Source organism: Eriocheir sinensis, chromosome 37, assembly GCF_024679095.1.
Source record: "Eriocheir sinensis breed Jianghai 21 chromosome 37, ASM2467909v1, whole genome shotgun sequence".
Lineage (NCBI taxonomy): Eukaryota > Metazoa > Arthropoda > Malacostraca > Decapoda > Varunidae > Eriocheir > Eriocheir sinensis.
In genome coordinates this window covers 11,455,732-11,480,086 of record NC_066545.1, presented here as the reverse complement: position 1 = coordinate 11,480,086, position 24,355 = coordinate 11,455,732, and the positions used below count along the sequence as shown (strand labels likewise).

Sequence of the window (24,355 nt, the reverse complement as noted above, 5' to 3'; positions counted from 1 at the left end):
TGAATGGATAATGCAGTACTGATTGATTAGCTTTATTGTTACAAGACCAATGCTTCAGAGGAAAAGGGATGTGCGTGCCATTCCCAGTCTTGGCAATATGATAAGATACAATGATCATACAAACAAAAAAAATGTACCTCATTGCTAGTAAAACAATGAGAAGGTTGAGATGGGTCTTGTCATCACTTTTGTTTAATTAAGGCACAATTAAGAGACCACCCAAGGGCAAACCAGAATTACACACACACACGCACACACACGTTCGAATTTTTTTGTATTTTAGTATATTTAACACCGAAGCAAGTACAGCACACGTTCCTTTCACTCACAAAAAGTGGACAAGAGGATTAATTATGCAAAAATAATGCAATATGCGATGCTTGGCTGTATATTTTGTTGTTGTTGGGGGAGAGATCATACAGGCCACAGTTTTTTTTCAGATAATTATCGACAAAAGTGTACGTGTATTCTTTTTTACAATGAAATCGAGATCGTCTACGGACAGTTGAAATGTATGACTTGAGTGAAGACCAGCCAGGCATCGTGATAGCTTCAGACATATAAATTATGATACTACAGTACTATAGGCGGTAAAAATCAGCGGTGACAGTCAGTCCATCTTCAATGCCAACAAGCTGGACAAAAAAAACTGGCTTATAAATATCCGAAAATGTTCGTAACACAGGAAAAAAATGCCAGAATATGTGCTCGTGTGACACCGCCTCAGGTTACTTCCCCCGCCACTTGCCAGTTACCTTTCTGGATTACACATTCAACACATGGATATAAAGGAAATAATGAAACCCAAGTGACTGCTAGAGATTCAGGTGAGCCTTGAAATTTATCACCACGTGCCCGGCTGAGGCGGTACGACAGTTTAGACAAGTGGAAGGTGGAGCCCTTCGCGGGGGCGTCATCGGGACCTATGGACAAAAATTAAACAAAACGAAATGAGTCGATACTAAGGACATGTTTTCTGCATAGATGGATAGATAGACAGATAGATAGATAGACGTAGAGATTTACTGACCACACCACTACCAAAAAGCAAAACTACTCGAAATTATTATTATTACGGACATTCCCTGCACACACACACACACACACACACACACACACACACACCAAAAGAAGAAAAAAAGACAAGCAATGGAAACTACGTCAAACAAAAGGCGTTGAAATGTCATATATGTGTACGCAATGACCTGACCACGTTACAAAATGGTCGTGAAATCTAATGTCCTGAGGAAGTGCTTACGACATCGCCCTTAGAGTTATGCTTTTGTACATAACGTATTACTTAACTCAGAAATGAAAGAAGAAAAAAGGAAACGGTCTGGGATGAATGGGGAAAGAAGGAAGAAATAAGTGCAAAGATGGGGGTGTGTGAGATGGATGGATGAATGAAAGAAGGAAGGAAGGAAGAAGGAAAAGGTCTGAGATGAGTGGAGGAATTAAGGAAGGAAAGAAATGGTCTGAAATAAATTGAGGAAGGAAGGAAAGAAGGGTGAATAGAGGTGCTGAGATAAGAGTGCGTGAGATGAATGAATGAATGAGTGAATGAAGGAAGGAAGGAAAGAAGATGCTAAAAGTGCGTGAGATTAATGAATGAATAAAGAAAGGAAGGAAGGATGAATGTAAGTGCTGAGATGAGTGCGTGAGAGAAATGGAGGAAGGAAAGGGATAAAGGAAGTAAAAATGGAAATAAAGAAAACTATGAGATTAGAGTGGAAGGAATGGAGGAAGGAAGGAAAAAGGAAGAATAGAAATAAAGGATAGTCTGAAATAAGTGTGCATAGGAGGAATGGAAAGAGATGGATAGCCAGAAACAAGAGGAAGAGGAAGGAAGGGGCAGTAACGAGAGGAAGAGGAAGAGGAGACGGACAGACAGAAACAAGAGGAAGAGGAAGGAAGGGGCAGAATGAAGAGGAAGAGGAAGAGGAGACGGACAGACAGAAACAAGAGGAAGAGGGAGGAAGGGCCAGCATGAAGAGGAAGAGGAAGAGATAGACAGACAGAGACATGAGGAAAAAGAAGGAAGGGGCAGAATGAAGAGGAAGAGGAAGAGGAGACGGACAGAAAAAAGAGGAAGAAAAAGGAAGGGGCATTAAAGAGAGGAAGAGGAAGAGGAAGAGATACAGACAGAAACAAGAGGAGAAGGAAGGAAGGGGCAGAATGAAGAGGAAGAAGAAGAGACGGACACAGATAACAGGAAGAGGGAGGAAGGGACAGTAAAGAGAGGAAGAGGAAGAGAGAGAGGGAAAGGAACGCGGATGTCAGCAGGTAGTTATTAAAAATTAACCGAGTATTCCCTTGACCCCGCTGAACACGCTCCAGGGGGGGCCATGAAGGTCAGGAGGTCAACTCGTGGGCCATGGGAAAGGAAAGGTCAGGCAGGGATACAAAGTGACCACCAATACATATTTAATTAACCAGTGTGTGTGTGTGTGTGTGTGTGTGTGTTATAATATTAGCTTTAGCGGGATTATGCTTATTTCAGTAATCTAATAAGGTCATGGAAAGAGGTCAGGTCACATAGACGGCTCATCTCCACTCTTAAGGTCAACATAAGGTAAGAAATAAGGTTAGGGGTAAGAAGTCAGTCTGATCATACAAATACTTTTAAATAAACGAAAAAATAAAATATGGCCGGTAGGTATTTCAAAAGAGGGAGGGGGAGGGGAGGGTGCAACTGCCACACTTCACTGCTTGGAAATTCGTCAAATGCTACTTTTTTATATACGTTTTAATGTGTTAGGTTAAGGCGAAAGCACAAATTGATTATATTCTACCGATAACACTACTAGGAAGATATAAATAAGAAAATAATAATGCCTATACTCCACAACAGAAAGCCCAGCCATCTCACAATCAATAACTGGGAACTTACTTACGAATAACACTGTACTTCATTGTATAAGTAACATTATGGCAACAATTAAAACATTCATTCTAGTCTTGCGCTGACCCCCCCCCCCCGCCCCCCTCACAAAGGTCACCATGGCAACTGAAAGCGTCAACAAACACAACCTTGCAATATCAGAGGAAGGAATCTAGAAAACAATATAAATCCTGCTGTTACCTGTGCTGACTGGCCCCCAATGACTGTGTAAAGGCGACAGGTGTACAGATGCTATTATAATTATACGTGTTGAAAGGAGTAGAACGCGGAGGGAAAAGCCGTAGAATACCCTGAGAACTTAAGACCTTTTTTTGACAACCATCCTGCAAGCCAAGCAAAGAATATAAAAATGAATTCCTTGATATTGTATAGTCTACCTGGCCTCCAATGACTATGTAAAGACAACAGGTGTGTGTCTGTGTGTGTGTGTGTGTGTGTGTGTGTGTGTGTGTGTTGTTACATGTAAAAGAAGGATGCAGAAAGTGACAAGGAGTGGTAACATGAAGGAGTCCAGGGTGTTATATCTCCTGGAGTGAGTGAGTGGAAAGAATATATTGTGAGTTAAAGAAAGAGGGATAGACAGACAGGCAGCAACAATGCCCTCCATAGCAGAACAAAAGGCAAAGGTCAACAGCCAAATTCAAGACCTCAGGAAGAAAATACAACTGTCAGGTGAGTTTTTGTCCCTTTTGTGTTGTGTCGGTAAAATGTGAATATGAATTATTACCATATGCAACCTGTTCTTGGTCCATACTACCTCACCCTTGTGCATGAGACATCAGTAGTTAACCTCAAAAGCAAATTATCCAGAGAAATCTAATAAAAACACTTTCCATAATATAATGCATTGAGATCATTAACCCGGTAGCAGCGACGGGCCAAATGTGTGGCTGGCTTTACCGGGTACCAGCGACGGGCCAAATTTGTGCCATGATTTAATCCCCCAAAAATAGATGATACATAAACTGATCACAAATCCTTTGATATGTATTATGAAATGGTTTGTGTGAGTGATGATTTTTTCTCATTTTTCTCGCTTGGAGGGACCATTAAGAAACATGATCCCCGCTGCTGCTACTGGGTTAATATCCTTTTCCTAGTTTATTTATTCTATCAAAAAGGCCTATGGAGGAATAAAGATTTTTGTTTACAAAATTTAAAGATTTCAGATAAGTTACTTTAATAAACTCCTATAACTAAATTAAATTAAAATGCCTATCTTTAGTAGAGCCATCAACATTAGCATCAATCTATCTATCTATTTGTGTGTCAGGATCAATAATTTATCTACCTACCTACCTATCAAACTACTTGCATGTGTGTGTGTGTGTGTGTGTGTGTGTGTGTGTGTGTGTGTACCTTACCAAATAAAAAGCATATCAAATTACACACCCTGAGCTCTGCAAAGTTACCCCATGTGATGACCGTCGACAGAGGGGGAGAGCAAGGCCTTCTATGAGGAGAGCGAGGCGGAGAAGAGGACCAACAAGGCAGCCATCACAAGCCTGCGATCGGACATTAAGCTCCTTCACATCAGAATACAGGAAGCCAGCCAGGTGAGTCTGCCTGGCCACCTCATGGCACAATACCTTAACCAGACTCAATTCTATAAGGGGAAATATTGTCTGTGAGCTAAAGATTGTGCCTTATGTGTATGCTTTCTCTCTCTCTCTCTCTCTCTTAGAATAGTTGTTTTTCCTGGTATGGAAGAAAGACTGCCATCCTAATTTTGGAAGAATAACTTTGTGGGCTTTTTCTCCCGTTGTCTCTATTATTTTATTTTTTTGTTATTTTCATTTTGATTATCACATTATTATTTGTTATTTTATTTTCATTTTTTCCATCATTTCTATTTTTTTTGTTATCTTATGTTATTTTTCTCCTTATTTTGTTTATCTCATTATTTTTTGTTTGCCTTTGACTGCTTCCTCTGATGAAACAAATCAAAAAACACAAAATATTCTACACTAAATCCCGACACCTCACCTTCCATTTTTTCTTCCCCAGGGCAGCGAGCGGAGCGTCGAGCGAGTGCTGCTGCAGCGAGGGAGTGCAGGGAGTGGCGGGGGGAAGGCTCGGGGCAGCAGCAGCGCAGGGGGGGCCACTGGGGGAAAGAGCAGAGGTGGCAGCGGAGTAGGGGCGGGAGGCGGGAGAGTTTACAGCAGTGGGGGTGGTGGGGGAGGTGGTGGTGTAGTAAGCGTAGGGGGTGGAGGTGGAGGGACAGTGAGGGTGAGGAAGGCGGAGGACACCATCACCACCACCCAGTACAGACTCCACGACCAGGTGAAGAGACTCAACTTTCTGAACCACACTGTTGCCCAGGTAAGGAAGGCTAGTGTGTGTGTGTGTGTGTGTGTGTGTGTGTGTGTGTGTGTTTACAGGACTTATCTAAGCTCCTAATGTTCTGTATCACATTTTTTCATATAATTTCTCAAACTTGTGTACATATGTTTTTTACACAGAGTATTTAATGAGGTGTGTGTATGTGTGTGTGTGTGTGTGGGGGGGGGGGTAGTATGTGTCCATTGAGAAAAATTACAAAACAATTCAATGTCTTAGGAACTCACTGCACTAGAAAATGATTAAAACATGAATTAATTGCCTTGTAAAATGTAAAAGCTAATCTGATATGGGCTTTTAACTGATGAAGGGGATCAACAACTTAATATACACTGTGCTAAAGAATATGACTTGGAACAATTTTCATTCATGGAAATGGAAAAAAAAGGACAACACCAGCACAAAACAAATAACAGAAGCATAATCTATAGAAACACAAAATACACACAGATCCTTACTTCTTTTTCTTTCCCTTAGCGAGAGGAGCGGCTGCAGAACCTAAAGATACTGCTGGGAGAGGCAACGTCAGACAGGGCACAGCTTGAGCAGGCGAGCATCCAGGAGCTGCAGCAGGTGGGTGGAGGAGGATGGTGGCAGGTGCAGGAGGAGGAAAGGGAAAAGAAATAGACGAAAAAGAAGGAGGTGGAGGAAGAGGAAAAGAAAAGGACAAAAAAGTGGGAGGCAGAGGAAAAGGAAAAGAAAGGGATGAAAAAGTAGGAGAAAGAGGAAAAGAAAAGGACAAAAAAATAGAAGGAAAAGGGGGTGGAGGAAAAGAAAAGGAGGAAAAAGTAAAAAGAGAAGGAGGAAAGGATAAAGGAAGAGGAGGAGAAAGGGATAAAGAAAGAGGAGGAAAAACAAGGAAAAGTAAGAAGAGGAGGAAGATTTATTTAGACTACAGTAATTATTAAGCATACAATTTTAAAGTTTTCTATTTTTTAACCATCCACAGTTGCAATAACCACACTTACTATTACTTTACTACCCTTTCAACCTAAAATCTCCCTCATCCAGGAGCTCATTGGACTAGAGTGACCCTAGAGTGAATAGTTTCCCTTTAATGATACACAATTGAAAGTACCGCACAAACTATTAATTTAAAACCTCTTCAACTTGATTTCTTCCCCGCCCAGGAGCTCATTGGACTGGAGAACGGTCTGGAGCGTGTGGGCGTGAGTGTGAGCGAGGCCGAGGGTGTGAGGCGACGCTACTCCAGCATGGTGACGGCCCTGCGGGGGGAGGCTGCTGCCCACCGCACCACCCTAGACCAGCTCCACATGCGCCTCACTCAGGAAAGGGAGACACTCACACACCTTAGGGTACTACGACTGCTACTTGTGCTCGGAAAGTGCCCACATCATCTGATCATTACACTGCACCTTATCTTTCATTTTTGTTCCTTTACACCTCACAGTAACACTTCAATATGTCTTCACTCTTATATTTCTAAGTATACCATCTCTGCTCCTCATCCCAGGTCTCCATTATTTTGCCCTCCTTCTACCTCAGTCTCATCACTCTACGCACTTTATTCACTGACAAACACCCTCCCTTCTTCTATCTTCACCCTCCAACCCTCCACTTCTGATTTCCTTACTCCCAACTCCTGCTCCCTTCTACCTTTCCCCATCCTGATCACTCCACTCCCTCCACTCTCATTTACCTACAAATACTCCCCTTTCTTCCATCCTTACCCTCCAACCCTTCACTCCTACTTCCCTAACTCTCAAACTCTGCTCCCTCATCTCCCTTTCCCACCCTTTCCTACGATCCCCTTTTCCCCATGATCCTACCCTTGTTCTGATCCTCCATTGCTTCTGCAGGAGTCTCGAAAGAAGGCTGAGAAGACCCGTGACTCCCTGAGGACGAGGCTACACCAGGAGGAGGAGAGTGCCTATGAGACCAAGAGGGAGAGGGAGAAGAGGCTGTCAGAGTATAGGTATGGAAGACACAGGGAAGGGGGAATAGGGGGAAATAATGAAGTGCCAAGTAAGAACAGGGAAAAGAAGAAAGGCTACTAATCATGACTTTTGAAGACTGCACAATTTCGTCAATGCAGAGGGATAAAATTACTAATATAAGAGGCTGTCAGAGTATAGGTATGAAAGACACAGGGAAGGGGAAAGAGGAGGATATAATGAAGTGTCAAATAAGAACAGAAAAGAGGAGAAAAGCTATTAACTCTAAGATGGCGGCAGTATTTGAAGAGAAGCTCCCCCAAAATGAATGGTCTATATAAAGTCACTGTCAACCTTAGGACCGTAGCATAAATATAGTTACGGTGCATAATAGATGTTTTAATTATCATCTATATATAGATTCTACTGCAATCTGAAAGTGTTGTTACGTTTCTGCCATACAAAACTGACTGACTGAATTTTGAACCTTCTATATATAGTTTCACTGCCGTTTAAGGGTTAATTATGACTTATGAAGACTGCACAGTTTGGTGAATGCAGAGAGGGATAAAATTACTAATATATAAGAGGAAGTCAGAGTGTAGCTAAAGAAACAGGGGAGCTTTTTTATTATAGATTTCATGAATGAGGAGCACGATGAGGACAAAGCCCACATTCTCAAACACATCGGCAGCCCAGTTCGCATGTTTGAAAAGCCTCTCGTTGAAGTTGCTGGGGTTTCCATGGACTGTTTTCTGATGGTAATGAAAGTTTTACATGATTTGCGCATCTTGAACGGGAGAATCACCTATAAAAACCCGGTTACTCTTCTCCGTGGCCTCAGGAAACAGGTGTAAAGGGAGTGCAATACGTTTAAGAATATGGACTTGGAGCTACTAGTATAAGGGACTCTATGAGGGGCTAAACAACAAAAAAAGGGCTATGGTAGTCTCAATAATATTTCACCCTTCTCTGGCCTTTGGAAACAGTCGTAATGGAAGCCTAATAAGTTTAAGAATATGGACTTAGAGCTACTAGTATAAATGGTTCTATGAGGCGCCAAAAAAAACAAAAAAAAAAAGGGTTATGGTAGTTCCAATAATATTTCACTCTTCTCTGTGGCCTTGGGAAACAGTTGTAAAGGGAGTGCAATACGTTTAAGAATATGGAGAGCTGCTAGTATAAGGGGCTCTATGAGGGGCCAGACACACAACAAAAAAAGGGTTATGGTAGTTTCAATAAGATGTTACAACCTCAGGCGGCGTGCAGAGGAGCGACGAGTGCTGGACTTCGGTTTGTCCGCTGACCGTCGCCTCTCAATACTGCGCTCGCCCCCCACACGCCGGGACTCCCCCTCGGCCACTGCCCTCACCCCTCACGATGCTCAGGAGATGGTGGAGGCTGAGCTTGAGAAATACCAGCAGATCTTCACTAAACTTAAGGTGGGTGCATATCATTAATAGGAAGAAAAAAGGATATGTGTTGCATCTCCTGAATATATATACAAGTGTAAAAAGTACTCAAATTTAGTGCCAGATGTGTCTTTATCTCCCCCCTTGAAAAGTTGAAGTAAAAGGAAGGAGAATATATAGAGAAAAAGGCTATTCATTAGTTTACAAGTGAAAGGAATGAAAATGTGAAAGATTGATATACCTGTTATCTCCTGAATTAATAGCTTGAACAGTTTATGTGTGACAGGGCAGAAAAAGTGAAGGCATATTCTTTTTAAGTTATACTAATTTGAACAGTTTACAAGTGCAAGGGATGTAAACGTGAAAGCATTTATACTTGTTAACTCCTGCATTAGTAGTTTGGACAGTTAAAAAGTGAAACAGATAAAAAAGTGAAGGCATAAACATACATATTAACTCCTGCATTAGTAATTTGGGCAGCTTAGCAACGACTAACTAACCTGCCCACTGTAGGAGGTGTTGGGGGTGACAAGCGTGGATGAGGTCGTGGAGCGCCTCACCACGCAGGGCAACACCAAGGAACACCTCCGCCAGCTGCGATCAGTCACGCTGGAGGAGGTGACGCGCCTCAAGCAGGAGAAGGAGACCATGCATGAGGAGCTGCACCGCGTCAAGTACACCACCACTGAGGATGCTGCCAGGTATAGTTGACCTAAAATTATCGGCACCCTAATGAATGACAAAACAAAATCGGTGAAAATTTAAGAAACTGGATGCTGCTGGTAAATGGTGTACTGTATGTGTCAAATGTTTGATGATTTGTTCCTCATTATTATCAGCCATTATTAGTTCACAGTAAACCTTCTTCCAAAAATGGCAGAGAATTTGAAAAGCATGTTCGAAAATGGTTTGAGTGATAACCCCAACCTGCTTTTATGGGCTAGAATTTCCTACCCTAACACATCACCACATTTTATCCTGTCACTCATTTACCACATAAAAGGGCTAATAACTTTTTGTCTTAACCCCTTGACTGCGAATTTCCTACAAGAAGACATCACCAAGCTACAGGAATGGAACAAAAGGTGGCTGCTATGATTCAATGAAGAAAAATATTAAGTCATGCGCCTTGGGAGGGGAGATCCAGCATACCAATACCACATGGGAAACACTCCACTATCCACCACTGAGGCAGAGAAAGACCTGGGATACCAGGGAAGGCGAAATCCATGCCAATCACAGTGGACAGGTTAAATTACCTCTTTTCTGCCGTCAGGATGGTGGGGGTGATCAGTGAGCTGCGGGAGCGTGTGGAGGAGCAGGAGAAGCTGAAGGAGGACCTGGATGGCCGGCTCGATGGGACCATGAAGGTGCTCACGGGCGTCAGGGCCGGGCTGGAGCACGTGGCGGAGAAACTGGAGGCAAGTCTGGGGATGGGAGGCTTTTCGCTTGGTCCTGCAAGAAGCGAACTTGATGTGTTACTAAGAACTTATTGATTTATTTACTTTTATGGTACTGCAAATACTCAGGTCAATATGAACCAGGGTGAGTTAGGTATGGGAGAGAGAGAATGAGAATGAGTATGTGGAGAAAAAATACTGAAGGGAAAAAGTTGGGAAGATAAGTTGAAAGGCAGACACTAGTGTCAACTTGGGAAATGAAAGTTGAAATAAAACAAAAACATAAACATAGAAATCCTTAAATCCTGACCTGTGATGCCTACCAGAGCCATGAGGAGCCACGACCGGCCCGGAGTGAGGTGGAGTCCCCGCTGGAGTACCTGGTGCTGCTGATGGGGTACTGCCGGACACGAGCAGACGCCCTCATGCAACAGATCAGCAATATTGCTCAGCTTCAGCACAAGGTCAGCAGCACTACTTGTCTTAACCCGGTAGCAGCAGGGATCATGTTTCTTAATGGTCCTTCCAAGCGAGAAAAATGAGAAAAAATCACTCCTCACACAAACCATTTCATAATATATATCAAAGCATTTGTGATCAGATTATGTATCATCTATTTTGGGGGGGGTTATATCATGGCACAAATTTGGCCTGTCACTGCTACACAGTAAAGCCACAAATTTGGCCCGTCGCTGCTACCGGGTTAATTACATATCTGCCACATTTCTTCCATTACCATATTTGTAAAACAGTGCTTGTTAATGCAGGTGCTTTTTTTTTCAGTGTAACTCCTCACCTTACTTAATCAGCATCACCTTTTCAGCATTATTTTGGTTACTTTACTATGCCATATATATGCCTTTCCAAAGACTGTAAAGTAAGCATATCATAGAATTAGGCAGCAATGGCCATATAATTTTTAATATATATTTACATTATCAGGCCAAATCTTCCTCATTGCACTTCTTTTTATAATAGTAAATAAATACATGCACCTCATCTTCAGCTGGCCGAGATGCAGGAGGAAGAGAGGGAGAGCGGTGGGAGTTCCATGGTCTCCCCCGAGAACATCCGAGTCTCATTCCCCGGTGCAGTGTCCACCAAGGCCTCCCAGCAACAGGTGACCCACAGGCTCCTGTCTTTGTGGCTCATTTATCTTTCTTATTCTTTTAGGGGGCAGCATGCTCAATTCTTTTTCTTTGGCCTGTCTTCTTGAACATGAGTATTTCTGATTTATTGTTTTATCAACACTCAAGGAAGAGTTAAATGTACAAGAAATAGTGTCCCCTAAAATATACTCACAGTGGTATAAATTTCACAGATTTCTCCTACTATTTTTCCACCTTTTCTTGTCTGACACTTAAAATCCATTTTGACACAGGCTATTTGAAGATCTCACTGATGGAAATGACAGACTATTTGAACACCTCACTGATGGAGATATGTAATTTTGTGTGCTTCTTCAGGTGGAGGAAGGAGCAGACAGTGGAGAGGAGGAGGAGTCCCTCACACGCAAGTTTATCAAGCGGCAAGCACAGATGATTGTGGAGGCCAAGGCTCGCAAGAGAAACCGTCCAGTGTCCACCTTCAAGTCTTAAGACAAAGGGAAAGGTAAGAGGAGATGCTAAATTCACTGAGGGCAAGAGGGAGGGACTCTTCTTGGGGCTCAATCCTTACACTCTACACATGCAGGAAACAGTAAAATATGGACAACAATGGTAATAAAAGACCACAGTGAGGAATGTACACAGTCTTTATTTTCTTGCTTGAGACATTGCAATCAAGATTATTGTCAGCTTTGACTTATGTATCCTTACGTTTAAATTCATTTCAATCTGTATGTGTATTCATATGTATTTAGGAAAATTTGCTCTAGGTATGAAAATGGATTATCAACTATTTTACAATACCACACCTAAGTTACTGAATCTGCTGTGTAGGATGACAAAGATCAGTTTATGCTCAAGGAATTGGGTTTGGTGAGGCCAGACTGCAGTGTTGATTTAGATCTGGAATTCATCTTCATTCTGACAATACTTTGCTCTTATTCTTTAGCTCAATTTTTAGTTTTCTTCCCCCCTGATATCAGTACTAATTGTAAAGTTGTGTACAAACTGGCAAAAATAACCCATGTTGCTGCAGTTGGGGATGGATTTGGGATTATACTTGAGGTTCATTCAGCGCTGCCCCTTCCAAACATTTACTCAGATAGGATGCCTGGCGACCTCAAGATCAGCCTCATTTTATTGTTGATGTCATTGCAGGATTCCTAGAAAGCAGAAAGAAGCAAATCAGAAAGGAGAGTATAAAAATCTGATATATTTCATGCATAAACCACTCAGAAAAACCAATCACTCACAATATCAGACTGGGGCGGTAGTGAATCATCATTATGACATTGAAAGTCAAACTAAGACATCTTTAAACAGTCGTTACTTTCATTAACATCCATGGAAATCAAATTAAGACCTTAGCTGTAAGATCGTCCACAGGGTACTTTCAACATCAGTGTATTTCCATGATTTTTAATGTCATGTATATACCTAATTATACTGAGATGTTTACTGGCAAGCGTGAGATGATTTTGGAGGCTCCCCTTAAACAAACCAATGGGGAGACTCAACCTTTAGGCATTTAAAGACTAAGTTCATGCGACATTTAATACTCACATGAAAAGGGATGATTTGTTGACTAGCTTGGTCCTACAATGTCACAAGAGGATCCTAGAAAACAAAGTTACTATATTAATGCTGAGTACAAACAACTAAACATTTATTATTCCACTTGAAACTACTCAGAAGAACCAATCACTCACAACATCAGCCTGGGGCGGTAGTGAATCATCATTATGGGAAGAAATTAAAATTGTGTTGCCATTAACCCTTTCATTGCTAAATGCTCGCAGCGAGCGTTAGGTGTATTTGCTGGTGGCGCTAAACGCTCGCTGCGGGCTCCACCCGCACTCAAATCTCCCGCGTATGAGTGTGTTCCAACACTAATTCTCACAACACAGGATTGCCAATTGAGTGGATTCTTCACTAAATTTGGTGGAAAATCATATCAGCCCAGCGTGGCAAATCTACGGACAAGTAACTGGTGGATGTTCTTGCCCAATATAGCGGCATTTTTGCATAGCTTCACCTATCACCTGACTGATTCTTTGACCAAATAGTTGTAAATATTGCAGTTGGCAATACTCCATTGCCAGAATCTGAAGAGAAGATGTCCACAGTTCCCTCAATACGGCTGATCATCCCGCACGCACCGACATAAGTGTTAACATTCAACACTCCCTGAACGTGCATGTACGTTCGCAAGAGAGGCATACATAACCGACTCCTATAGATCTGGACCTCCTCTTTCCAATGGTGTTTTTGGTTTTTAGCTGTGATGAATAGTTTTTGAGATACAGAGGTTAAAAGCAAACCCCCATTGGGCTGCCCGACTGCGCCTGAGGGGATAGTTGCGTCCGCACCGCGCGCAAGGAAAGGGTTAAGCCACAAACACTCAACTCAACCCTTAGGCATTTAAAGATTGTATGCTCAGGCAACATTTAATACTCACATGAAAACGGATGATTTGTTGATTAGCTTGGTCCTACGATGTCACAAGAGGATCCTAGAAAACAAAGTTACTATATTAATGCTGAGTACAAACAACTAAACATTTATTATTCCACTTGAAACTACTCAGAAGAACCAATCACTCACGACATCAGCCTGGGGCGGTAGTGAATCATCATTGTGGGAAGAAATTAAAATTGTGTTGCCATTAAGCCACAAACTCTCAACTCAACCTTTAGGCATTTAAAGATTGAAAGTTCATGCGACATTTAATACTCACATGAAAAGGGATGATTTGTTGACTAGCTTGGTCCTACGATGTCACAAGAGGATCCTAGAAAACAAAGTTACTATATTAATGCTGAGTACAAACTACTAAACATTTATTATTCCACTTGAAACTACTCAGAAGAACCAATCACTCACGACATCAGCCTGGGGCGGTAGTGAATCATCATTATGGGAAGAAATTAAAATTGGTGTTGCCAACTTGCCATTAAGTCACAAACTCTCAAGGATTCTATGAGTAAGCTCCCCCTCCCCCCAAGTAAAGTAGGCAACTCAGGGACAACAAAAAGAAAGTGCAGAAAAAAGCACGCTAAACACTGCTCCTATAAGAGAAAGGTAAAAAAAAATTCCCAGTAGTGAAATTCCCCAAAGACTGTGAAACCAATGATGTTTAATGCACGGGCGCACAACAAATACTTACTTAGTTTTTCTAAGCGTAGATGTGAGAAGAATCGAGGTAGAGATTGTCAGTCAGTACGCCAAACAATGTCACCACAAGGTCCCTAGAAGGTAGAAAGGAGCACATCAGGTAAAGTGGACGCTAGCAAAATATAACTGACTTGCAAGCCTCTCAGATCAACCAATCACTCACAACATCAGCCTGGGGCGGTAGTGAATCATCATTTGTAGTGTAAATCAAATTCAAAGTATAACTTTGAATCAAGTTTAGTACCTCAAGGAGCAGCAGTGGAAACCAAACAGGAACTTAACTTTAACCATATGTAACTTAAAACCCTTAGAAAGAAAGAAAAATCAACAATGACTAGATTTAAGAAATTTAAGTTCATCAAACAAATTAAATACTCACCTAAAAAACATACAATGAGACGGTTGTTCACTTGTCTGGTCCTATGATGTCACGTGAGGATGCTAGAAGACAAGTTATTATATTTGAGGTGAACATGTTACTGAAAGTTTACTATTCCACTTACAGAACTCAGAAGAAAGGACTAATCAATCATGACATCAGCTTGAGAATTTAAACCATCATAACAAGTGAATATCACAATAATGTCAGCTTACAAAATATTGACATCACACACTCACATAAAAGGAATGAGGTGAAGGTTGCTGGCTGCCCTGGTCTGCTGATGTCACTGTAGTATCCCTAGAAGATATACAAAAAATTATCAGGCTGAAGATATCACTTAACTTTTATTATTTTACTTTGAAAACTCAGAGGAACCAATCACTCACAACATCAGACTGGGGCGGTAGTGAATCATCATTATGGGAATGCACAAAAATACGGGGTGCCATTAAGCCACAAACTAATTATGATAACACTTGATCACAAAATATTATAACTGGATACTCACTTGAAAAAATAGCGATGCCCAGCCTTTGGAAAAGTCCCCCTGGAATCCCTGGAAAGCAAGCATATAAACCTTAGAAATGCTAAAAATACTTCTCAACTTTAATCACTTCATCTACAAGAAATTCAGAACAACCAATCACTCACAACATCAGACTGGGGCGGTAGTGAATCATCATAATGGAAATATGGAAAAAAAGGGGGGGGCCCAAGCCACAAACTAAAATATATCACAAAGGATTATATGTGGATACTCACTTGAAAAGGTGAAGTCATGTCCAGTCTATGGAGAAGTCCCCAGGATCCCTGTAGAGCAAGCAAATAAACCTTAGAAATGCTAAAAGTACTTCTAAACTTTTAGTATCACTTTACATGCAAGAAACTCAGAACAACCAATCACTCACAACATCAGACTGGGGCGGTAGTGAATCATCATGAAGAACTTTTGATAAATTCTAAAATATCTACGGTTAACAGATATAGAATATGAATACAGACACTAGTGTAGTTCAAATTTTTGAAGGAGAAAACACACCGGCATCTTACAGGGTACAAGAGACACAAAAGAACAAACTTACCTAAGATAGCGGTGGCATTCATCAACTTTCATGCCAGGCAGCACGAACACAGTTCCAACCTTTCTTCAACTCTGCAACACGAACATTTCAATCAGACACACTCAAATGGTCAAGAACACAAACAATTTCCAGTGACATTGATTTGCATTACAAAATTGATTTGATGATGATAAATGCGAAGGATTCAAGACAACTGTGAAGTATTTTTATTTTTTTTTGCTTGAAGATAAAAGAACCCATTAGTTAGTTCTACAGAATATTAATTTATAACAGTATGGCGATGGTAATGACTGCTACTGTCAAGCCTTAACTCTTTGAATAATCTAATCTCTTTCCTCCTCCTGACAGACTGACGACCCACCAAATGGATGAGAATATGGAAAAAAATAATAGCCTGCACAACACAGCATATGGATCTTTTTTTTTCCTTATTTACAGGAAGGGAGACTGCCCAAGTGCTAAACAAGATGCACTCTTCCCCAATAATAAGAATGACCAAAACTTGTTCCAAAGCCATTTAGTTGCCTCCCTCTTCAAATTTATCAAGATCACTCATGACAAAACCTAAGTTACCGTATTACTTTAAATCAAGCAATGAAAGGAACGTAGTATCAGACATCATACAAAACTAACTCAGATGTATTCAGTATTAATCCACAATTTCAAATAAAAAAATAAAAGATAGAAATTACCAAGGAAAATTGAGCAGATATAAAAATGAACTGTAAATAAATAAACAAAATGAAATGTAAGAGCAACATTCATTGTGACAAGTTGATCTTTTTTCCACATTTCAATTTCCCTAAGTTAATTTCCTGAGGAGTACTAATTAGAATGAGATGCACAAGTTAGCAAACATAGTGGAGGTTTACTTACCAGCTAAACAAGAGCCAGTGTTAAGTAGCCCTCACTACTCTCAACACTACTCTGCAAGACATGAGGCACAGACAAGGTATTAGTGAGAGGCAAGGGTATTAGAAGTCACAGACGGGTCATGGCATTATTCAGATGTGTTACTCAGTCATGGCACTCAGACGGGGGCATTGTTATCATCACAAGAAATGCAAATCACTAGCAATACATCATGCGCTCTGCCTACTTACCATGGGAGGCAGGAACAGTGACTGATAGCAGACAACCACAAGGGAAGTAGACCTGCACCATATCCATGGTAGTTCCAGCACCTGAAACAGTTAGACATTTTATAAAACCTGGCCAAATAAATAAAAACAATATTCCACCTGTATTCATTTCAAAGTATAAGAAATAATTGAAACTTACCTTGTTTCCCAGCAACGATATAAATTCAATTTGTATTCCTGTACCTTCCTTGATGTGCTAGGCTGTACAAAATAAATGTGAATAATAAAATGGTAATAAAATTATCCTAAATCTATTTTAGTACACAATGTAATACATGGGTGTTTGACCCGTGTGTGTGTGTGTGTGTGTGTGTGAATAATGTAAAATAAAGTTGTGTGAGAGCACTGCCACAATAGTATAGACTCTGGAGGAGCCAAAGCTGGAGGGAGTAAAGCACACTCGAGTTTCTTTCACAAGTTTACTCTTAATTACATTTTTTACTTCTTGCCCGTGACGGCAGCGTCCTCGGCAGCTTCCTTTGCCTTCTTGGCGCGCATGCCCCACGTGCGTGCAATGGCCCTCTCCTGCAACACACACAACCACCTGTCACTACATTGTACTAGCATAAACATACCACAGACACACACATTAATAGATACATGTTGTCAAAATAACATTTCAAGCTTGGCCTGCAGATTTGAAGACCAGGGTGCTAACCACTCCAGAAGAGATGTGCTAAAAAGCTATACAATATGAGGAAAAAAACAAAAAAACTTGTCTACTTAGTGAGAATCAAGGTTATAATGATTGATAAAAAATATGTAACTCCCCCAAATTGCCTGAGGTTAGCATTTCCTATCTCTCCTACATTGCAAGGTAAAAGGAGAAATCTTTGAGAATGCCCGAGATGGAAAAGGTAAAGATGAAATACTGAGCCATAAACAACCCACAAAAACTGCCTGAGGTATCTATTTTGATATCTATTTTGACATCTATACTGAAGGGCAAGGAAGAGAACAGGAGGACCATGACTCACCCTGCGCAGGGCATTGAAGCAGCTGAACTTCCTCTGGCGCTTGCTGATGCCACGCGCCTTCTCCTTCTTGGCCTTCGGGATGTGCGGCAGCACTGTTCCCTTCATCTGCTGCGCCAGGGCAACTTCCTGTGGCTGTGGGGGATGAAAGAGAGGGTACCAATAAGACAGATAGGGTGGGTAAAGTGTGCAACAGTGGATGCATACAGAGATAAGCAGTAAGAGCAAAAGTATGCTTCTGTATAGCTGTAAGAGCAAAAGTATGCTTCTGTATAGCTGGAGTTACTCTGAGAATGTTGTATGCAGGGAAGCAAGTTAAGCAGATTATGTTAAATTCGGTCTAATATAAGACAGTTATATATGGAGGTTGGATAGGATTTCTGGATGAGGAGGGGATACTGAAAAACATGAACTCAGGAGCTGCCATGTGTAGGCTAACTGGCTTCCTGTATACAAATTATATCCATGTACAGCACCTTTGTGTCATGCAAAGAGCAACAGCTACTTCAGTTGATATTATGACAGTGTGCAAGCTCTCTGGCTTCTAAAGATTGCTTTATCCCTGTGTATCCTTATGCAATGTAAAAAATTACAGCTACTACAGTAGATTATTTTCTATATGAAAAAAAAAAAAAAAAAACAAAAAAAAAATCTCCAACATGCTGCTCCAGCAAATAAAAGGGAGGAAGATGCTGAAAGACATAGGCCAATTTAGGTGACAAGTCCTGATGTTGTCCTCTTGAAAGGGCTTTAGTTGTATCAAAGACAAAATACAGATGAGAATGCTCTCTAACTCAAGGGGCATTATTATTATATTGTAAAAATCTGAATGAACTTTCCCTCCCTTACCGTGGAGTCTGATTTCTTGGGCTTGTTGGCCTTCAGAGGGAAGAGAATTAGCTTGCTCTTGTACACCTTGAGGCGCTGAACATTCTGCTGCAGAGACTCCATGGATTTGTTGGTGCGGTGGTAGTCCACAGCGATGCCAATGGTGCGCGCATACTTGGGGTTCAGTGAGGCTCCCTGCCCATGTTAGCACACACACACACAGAAGGAAATAACCAGTTAGGGATGTTTTATAGTGCAAGGTAATAAAATGGAGTCAGACAGAAACCACTTACTGTCTACATCTGTTTTTAGTTTTAAATTTCTCCATATCATATATTCACATTATTGAAGAAATATCTGCCTATACAAACTGCAATCACTACATTAACTACCCCATTAGGTCTATAGTGGCTATTAGACTTAAGTAATGGTATCAATGGTGATTAATGAGACTAACACAAACCCCACCTTCAGTTCCTCGAGGGTGAAGCCCTTGCCAATGCGCTGCTTGGTGTTGTACCTGGAAAAGAAAGTTACTTTAGAGTCCTGCTGACCCTAGCCTGGCCCCACATGGGCCCAAAATATAAGTTAGCGATCGAGATTCTTGAACTTATCAACACTTATTAAAGTACAGGCCAAAGGTGCTATTTAAGAGGTAGTGCTATGTAGAAGTCTCACCGGAAGGTGGGGCAGCGCACGATGGGTCGCAGGCTGCCCAGGGGCCTGGGAGCCACACGCCTGGCCTTGACCTGACGCTTGTCACGTCGCCGTTGCTTGCGTGCCGGCTGGTTGAACCACGTCCGGACATAGCGCTGCCAGTCCTTGTGGAAGTGGCAATTGGGGATAATGTTGTTCCTTTTGGGAGCCATGGCTAGGGTCTGAGGGGAAAAGGAAGGCAATGAGTCAGACGCATGGAATTAGCAACAGGGTAATTATACTGCCTTTTCATTCATTGATATTCTAACCACAGCAAATCGGGTAATGTAACACCACCAAGCAGTGTAATATAACTCCAGCAGGTAAAGCAATCAAACCCTAAGAAATATGTCTAGGGTTCATAATAATAGTTAAGATTTGGCAATCCCACCAAATGATATTTCCTGAACCAGATATTGCCTTAAGACAGTGAAGGCAACGTAGATTTTGGTAAATCTTAGGAATAGCAGCTCCTAGCAGGTGCGCGTTTAGGGCGCGGTGTGGTGGTAATTACAACATTTCTACCACATATAACGGGGTTTTGACAAGCAGACAGGTGTGTTTATGTCACAAGGGGTGTATTTTTCCGTGCAGGCTCCTCTCTTTCTTCACCCCGGAGCTCGCAGTCTCATCACCCATTGACTGGGAAGAAATCGTGAGGCCAGCGTGGAAAAATACACCCCTTGTGGCATAAACACGCCTGTCCACTTGTCAAAACCCCGTTGTACGTGCTAGAAATGTTGTAATTACCACCACACCGTGCCCTAAATGTGCACCTGCTGGGAGCCGCTATTCCTAAGATTTACCTAGATTTTAGCAGACTGAGCAATCAACTCTCCTTGTCTCAGAAATGGGATCATGGAACCTCCAATATTTCCAGATATCACATGGACGTGTAAAATGTGCACATACCTAGACAACACCAACCCACACACGCACACCACCACCACACACCTAATACTATACACATCAACACCTATACAACACACGCGGCCGCTGCAACACAACCCTATCACCACCACCGCCATCACCATAACCTTACCCAATCACCACCACCACCATATCCTTACCCTATCACCACCACACCCGTAACTATACACATCAATACCACTTCATAAAGAACACAACACCAACACACGCGGCCGCCGCAACACAATCCTATCACCACCATCACCACATCCTTACCCTATCACTACCACCATCACCATATCTTTACCCTATCATCACCACCACCACCACACACCCGTAACTACACACATCAACACCACCTAATAAAGAACACAAACACCACCACACGCGGCCGCCTCAACACACCAGCCGCCACAACACACCACTCCGCCGAGGCCTCCATATTTACCCGTCATTATCGCCGCCATCACGGGACTCACGCCCTAACTACCACACACGGAGGACACAATGAACACCTGAATACCCTGCAGTGAGGTAATTAAGGGCACCTGGGCGATAGTTAATGCGCTAGAGTAAAAATAATAAAGACATCTCCAGCACACTGACCCGCCTTCCTTCAGGACCCTCTCGGAAAGAGCAAAACAAACCACGCCGGGCCGATGGTTCTCTTTTGGTTCGATGTTAAGATTTAAAACTTTTACCGTCTTTTCCCGTCTCTATTGGTCTTTTGATATGGTGAGGTTTGGTGGAATGTTTAACTAGTCTTGCTTTTGTCTTACACATCAAGCAAACTTATTCATTTTTATTACCATATGTTTTGTAAAAGAAAACGTTTCCAGGTATTTTATGCGAGGCAAACATTGTTAAACGTTTGTATGGTTTCCTCAAGGAATATATGCGCCAAAATTCATGTATATTACCGTTTACCGAAGCCTCGATAATATTCCTCGATGCACTTATTCTCAAACGTTGTAGTGAGTCTTAAATTGCTTCCATGAATAGTCTACTGATGTCCTTTTACTAAACTTGGCATTATCTTGGTCACTTAGCCGTGTTTATCTTTCCTTTTCATATGTAGAATTCTCTCAATTTCAGTCTGAAGAACTACATAACACGGATCATTCGCTGAGTGGTTCATTTCAGGCGTCTTGTACATACCTCACACAATTTATGCATTTCTTTTCAGCCATGGAGTAATCCTTTGCTTTAATTAATTATGATCGCCAGCGCATTTATAACATTTTGGGGCTTCTCCAATTGCTCTTAGCAGTACAATTGGCCTCTATAGGATGGCCGTATCTCTGACAATGATCATATATTAATTGCATAGTATATCTGTCTCTCACTGTGTATTTTTCCCATTCTAATTTTAACTTGTCGTGATTCTTGTAAACAACTCTCACATGCAGTTGGGTCGCACCTCAAAATGTAGTGGATCGTACCGCCAGCTGCAGGCTTACTAAAAATCAGCTCAATTGTATTTTCAACACCATGAATTGTGTGTAAGAACTAATTGCGGTCCAAAATGGTCTCCTTTATTTTTTCCTTAGTCTCCTCTTAATGCACATTACCTATCATGATCTTTGGTTTCCTCTTTCCAACACCTTTGGTACTAATTTGCTCAACAGACTCCAGTTTTTGAGCAGCCTCATCCCTTGTGTTCTCATTATCAAAGTTCATGACAATATATTACCTCCATTTGTGAATCTTGAATCAGTTATTTGAATGCCATTCAAAGCCTGGGAGATTTCGTCCTTCATATCTGTTGCCTTCTTTTCCTGGGTAGAAGCTTTCACTTTCACAACTAGGAGATTCTTCTTTACTTTCCTGCCTCTCTTTGCCACCTCAGCCCAACTGGATTCAGCATATGCCCAGCACGAAGCGTGTCAGCAACTGATCCCAGCTCCTCCTGCACCTTCACAGTCCTTGATTCAACCTCATCTTTAACCACAGATATTTCTTTAGAAATTCTTTCTTGAATTCATCCAATTTTTCCACAATGATGGTAGCCAGAGACGCTTATTTTATGGAGACATGGGGTGCATATCCAATTTATTTTAGTTATATTATCCTGCTTCATCCCAGACAAATTAGCACACTTCACATGACATCACCTGGGACACAAACAGCATCCAATCCACTTCTCGTCTGAGAATTCCACACAAACATAACACAAATCTCCCAGTCGCTTGGCCCTGACAGCCATATCGACACTAAATTCTGTGTGGAGCTAGATGCAACACACATCCGCAAAGGACCATATGACCACTCACTCACTCACTCACTCATATAATCATTGAATTTTAATAATCTGAGTTATATCCAGACCTAACTTCCTGAAATGTTTACATGCGTTCTTCAGCAATACATAAGGCCAGTCATAGGTATAACAGTTGTAGGCCCAAGCAATCAACATAACAGTATCCAAAGTCCTTTAGTATCGTCTGAAGCAGGATGTGGTATCTGTTTACAGTATTTCTTTGCTTTTCTATTTATACTCATATCTCAAGGGTGTTCGTAGGTTCGGGTTGAGCGTAGTCGATTGATGACAGGAAGCGGACCTGCGCAGCCAGCCAGTGCATGCAGAGTTCCTGGAATGCAAAGGATAGAGAACACAAGCCAGCCGGTTCTGCTTGATATGACGTCATGCTTCCCGACAGCCTCCTGCAGGTGTTCGCTTTTCATGTTTTCCGTTTCTTTACGAGTCACAGCCCATGTCACCTTGAGCTGCCTTCTTCCATGTAGATATAAAAAAAAAGGAAGAAAATAAGCTAGCCTTCCATTCTATCTTTTCCTACTCCGTCCCCGACACTTTCCAGATCTTATCTCACATCGTGCTCACATCTCTTGCTTGGCTTTCTTACTTCCACACCCCTTTCTCTCCTCCAGTATTTTCTCTTTTATCATTTCCTGTCCTTCGTTCCTCGTCATCCCTCTTCCAGATCTCTCCCTCTGATAGTTCACCTTGTGTGTCTATATTTTCGCAGGCCTATACCTATGTTTCCGCCGTTGTCACGTCTCGTATGCACTTCCCTGAATGTTGAATCCCCAGCCGTTTCTATACGTATAATTTGCACTCCCCAATCATTATTAAGCATACAATTTACACTCCCTCATTGTATAGTATACCGTTATAGTGTAATATACACTCCCTATGAATAATATGCACTCCCCAGTCATTTCGGTCAGGTTAGGGTTGGGTTAAAGGCAGTGGTGAGATTCAATTTTTTTTAAGAACAGGTTTTCTCTATGAGGGGTTTACCAAAATAAGTTATAAGTAAAAGGTGTTCATGGGGGAAAAATTGAGAACCCCTGATTTAAGCTAACAGTAACAACCGGTTCTCGGGATTAAAGAAATTCCAAGAAGGTTCTTGCGAACCGGTGCGAACCATCACTGGTTATAGGTTAGATTAGATTTGTAGAGAGGTTACTGTTTCAGGATTTGACGGATTTGACCTTCCTCCTACCAAAGGCGAGATCTAAATATTTAAATATCTAGATTTTGCCAAGAGGCACATCCACGAACGGCACCCCCAGGACCCCCACAATCACTGCGAGCGATGATTGGCTCTATTTTTTCCCGGTGCTGAACAATAATATGTGTGTTTGCTGGGATATACTTCCCAACACCTCCATACACATCAGAGTTCTATTGAGGCTTTTCCATTATATACATTTCTTCTATTCCTAGTTCTCCGCCCCAGCCCTCTTTTTTTTCTAGTGGTTCTTATTTCTCTTAAACAATTCACCCATGTTCTCCATTTTCTTTTTCCTGTCCTTCAGCTTGGTGCACTCATAATTTCTACTGTCATACCCACATGTTCCTCCGGACCCCCAGCTGGAATACCCACAAAATTCCCGGGTGGTGGCATGTCTGCACGTGGCCTACCATATAAGTAACAGGTAGCCCCATTATAAACTGTTCAGACGTCTGACGAGTATATGCTGTAAAAAAAGCTGGGTAAAAAGACGTCTACTTTGGCGTATAGCAGTTAATCTTTTTTTCTTTTTTTCTTCTATTATCTTTATTCCTACCGTTTCCAAAATGATAAAAAGCATGTCTGTCTATCTTTCCCCTGACCAACCTACTTATCTCAGTCTATTTATATTTAT

General features: G+C 41.6%; 2 protein-coding genes, 2 long non-coding RNA genes and 8 other non-coding genes across 13 annotated transcripts; 1 reads left to right on the top strand and 11 right to left on the bottom strand.

Annotated features, from left to right (window-relative positions):
• Positions 1-784: 784 nt before the first annotated feature.
• LOC127008235 (uncharacterized) lies at positions 785-6,489 on the bottom strand. Of its 2 annotated transcripts, XR_007760921.1 has the most exons (5): positions 6,344-6,489; positions 5,701-5,806; positions 4,889-5,006; positions 4,315-4,508; positions 785-923 (listed from the first exon to the last, which is right to left on the bottom strand). It is a non-coding gene; the product is annotated as an uncharacterized LOC127008235 (long non-coding RNA). The 2 variants fall into 2 exon arrangements; XR_007760920.1 differs by lacking the exon at positions 6,344-6,489 and having other exon boundaries at positions 4,315-4,407; positions 5,701-5,846.
• Positions 922-16,563, top strand: LOC127008232 (keratin, type I cytoskeletal 13-like). Its single transcript, XM_050879968.1, has 13 exons — positions 922-3,574; positions 4,337-4,458; positions 4,910-5,224; positions 5,720-5,815; positions 6,373-6,558; positions 7,063-7,178; positions 8,396-8,579; positions 9,063-9,250; positions 9,826-9,970; positions 10,276-10,413; positions 10,956-11,069; positions 11,416-11,560; positions 16,042-16,563. Exons 1-12 carry the CDS (start codon positions 3,499-3,501, stop codon positions 11,545-11,547), a joined length of 1,812 nt encoding a protein of 603 aa, XP_050735925.1. The 5' UTR covers positions 922-3,498; the 3' UTR covers positions 11,548-11,560; positions 16,042-16,563.
• On the bottom strand, positions 11,685-16,782 carry LOC127008234 (uncharacterized). The gene is made up of 11 exons (XR_007760919.1): positions 16,570-16,782; positions 15,694-15,764; positions 15,374-15,421; positions 15,120-15,167; positions 14,848-14,908; positions 14,609-14,670; positions 14,222-14,303; positions 13,793-13,846; positions 13,514-13,567; positions 12,619-12,672; positions 11,685-12,218 (listed from the first exon to the last, which is right to left on the bottom strand). It is a non-coding gene; the product is annotated as an uncharacterized LOC127008234 (long non-coding RNA).
• Positions 12,282-12,347, bottom strand: LOC127008479 (small nucleolar RNA SNORD31). Its single transcript, XR_007761098.1, has one exon. It is a non-coding gene; the product is annotated as a small nucleolar RNA SNORD31 (small nucleolar RNA).
• Positions 12,738-12,803, bottom strand: LOC127008481 (small nucleolar RNA SNORD31). The gene has a single exon (XR_007761100.1). It is a non-coding gene; the product is annotated as a small nucleolar RNA SNORD31 (small nucleolar RNA).
• Positions 13,633-13,698, bottom strand: LOC127008482 (small nucleolar RNA SNORD31). The gene has a single exon (XR_007761101.1). It is a non-coding gene; the product is annotated as a small nucleolar RNA SNORD31 (small nucleolar RNA).
• Positions 13,912-13,977, bottom strand: LOC127008475 (small nucleolar RNA SNORD31). Its single transcript, XR_007761094.1, has one exon. It is a non-coding gene; the product is annotated as a small nucleolar RNA SNORD31 (small nucleolar RNA).
• LOC127008478 (small nucleolar RNA SNORD31) lies at positions 14,366-14,432 on the bottom strand. Its single transcript, XR_007761097.1, has one exon. It is a non-coding gene; the product is annotated as a small nucleolar RNA SNORD31 (small nucleolar RNA).
• LOC127008480 (small nucleolar RNA SNORD31) lies at positions 14,971-15,032 on the bottom strand. Its single transcript, XR_007761099.1, has one exon. It is a non-coding gene; the product is annotated as a small nucleolar RNA SNORD31 (small nucleolar RNA).
• On the bottom strand, positions 15,236-15,300 carry LOC127008476 (small nucleolar RNA SNORD31). Its single transcript, XR_007761095.1, has one exon. It is a non-coding gene; the product is annotated as a small nucleolar RNA SNORD31 (small nucleolar RNA).
• On the bottom strand, positions 15,495-15,558 carry LOC127008477 (small nucleolar RNA SNORD31). Its single transcript, XR_007761096.1, has one exon. It is a non-coding gene; the product is annotated as a small nucleolar RNA SNORD31 (small nucleolar RNA).
• A 458-nt stretch (positions 16,783-17,240) lies between the features above and the next one.
• On the bottom strand, positions 17,241-21,010 carry LOC127008233 (60S ribosomal protein L13-like). Its single transcript, XM_050879970.1, has 6 exons — positions 20,849-21,010; positions 19,316-19,515; positions 19,106-19,157; positions 18,659-18,832; positions 17,813-17,944; positions 17,241-17,360 (listed from the first exon to the last, which is right to left on the bottom strand). The coding sequence occupies exons 2-6, from the start codon at positions 19,504-19,506 to the stop codon at positions 17,274-17,276; spliced, it is 636 nt and encodes a 211-aa protein (XP_050735927.1). The 5' UTR covers positions 19,507-19,515; positions 20,849-21,010; the 3' UTR covers positions 17,241-17,273.
• Positions 21,011-24,355: the final 3,345 nt, after the last annotated feature.

What these genes read in the sequence shown, in the direction of transcription:
- LOC127008232 (XM_050879968.1), top strand. Translation starts at nt 3,499, where the DNA reads ATGCCCTCCATAGCAGAACAAAAGGCAAAGGTCAACAGCCAAATTCAA. An exon ending in GAATACAGGAAGCCAGCCAG is followed by an intron (nt 4,459 to 4,909) that starts GTGAGTCTGCCT and finishes TTTCTTCCCCAG; the next exon opens with GGCAGCGAGCGGAGCGTCGA. An exon ending in CCAAGGCCTCCCAGCAACAG is followed by an intron (nt 11,070 to 11,415) that starts GTGACCCACAGG and finishes GTGCTTCTTCAG; the next exon opens with GTGGAGGAAGGAGCAGACAG.
- LOC127008233 (XM_050879970.1), bottom strand. Translation starts at nt 19,506, where the DNA reads ATGGCTCCCAAAAGGAACAACATTATCCCCAATTGCCACTTCCACAAG. An exon ending in GTGCGCTGCCCCACCTTCCG is followed by an intron (nt 19,158 to 19,315) that starts GTGAGACTTCTA and finishes TTTCTTTTCCAG; the next exon opens with GTACAACACCAAGCAGCGCA. An exon ending in TCACCCTCGAGGAACTGAAG is followed by an intron (nt 18,833 to 19,105) that starts GTGGGGTTTGTG and finishes TAACATGGGCAG; the next exon opens with GGAGCCTCACTGAACCCCAA.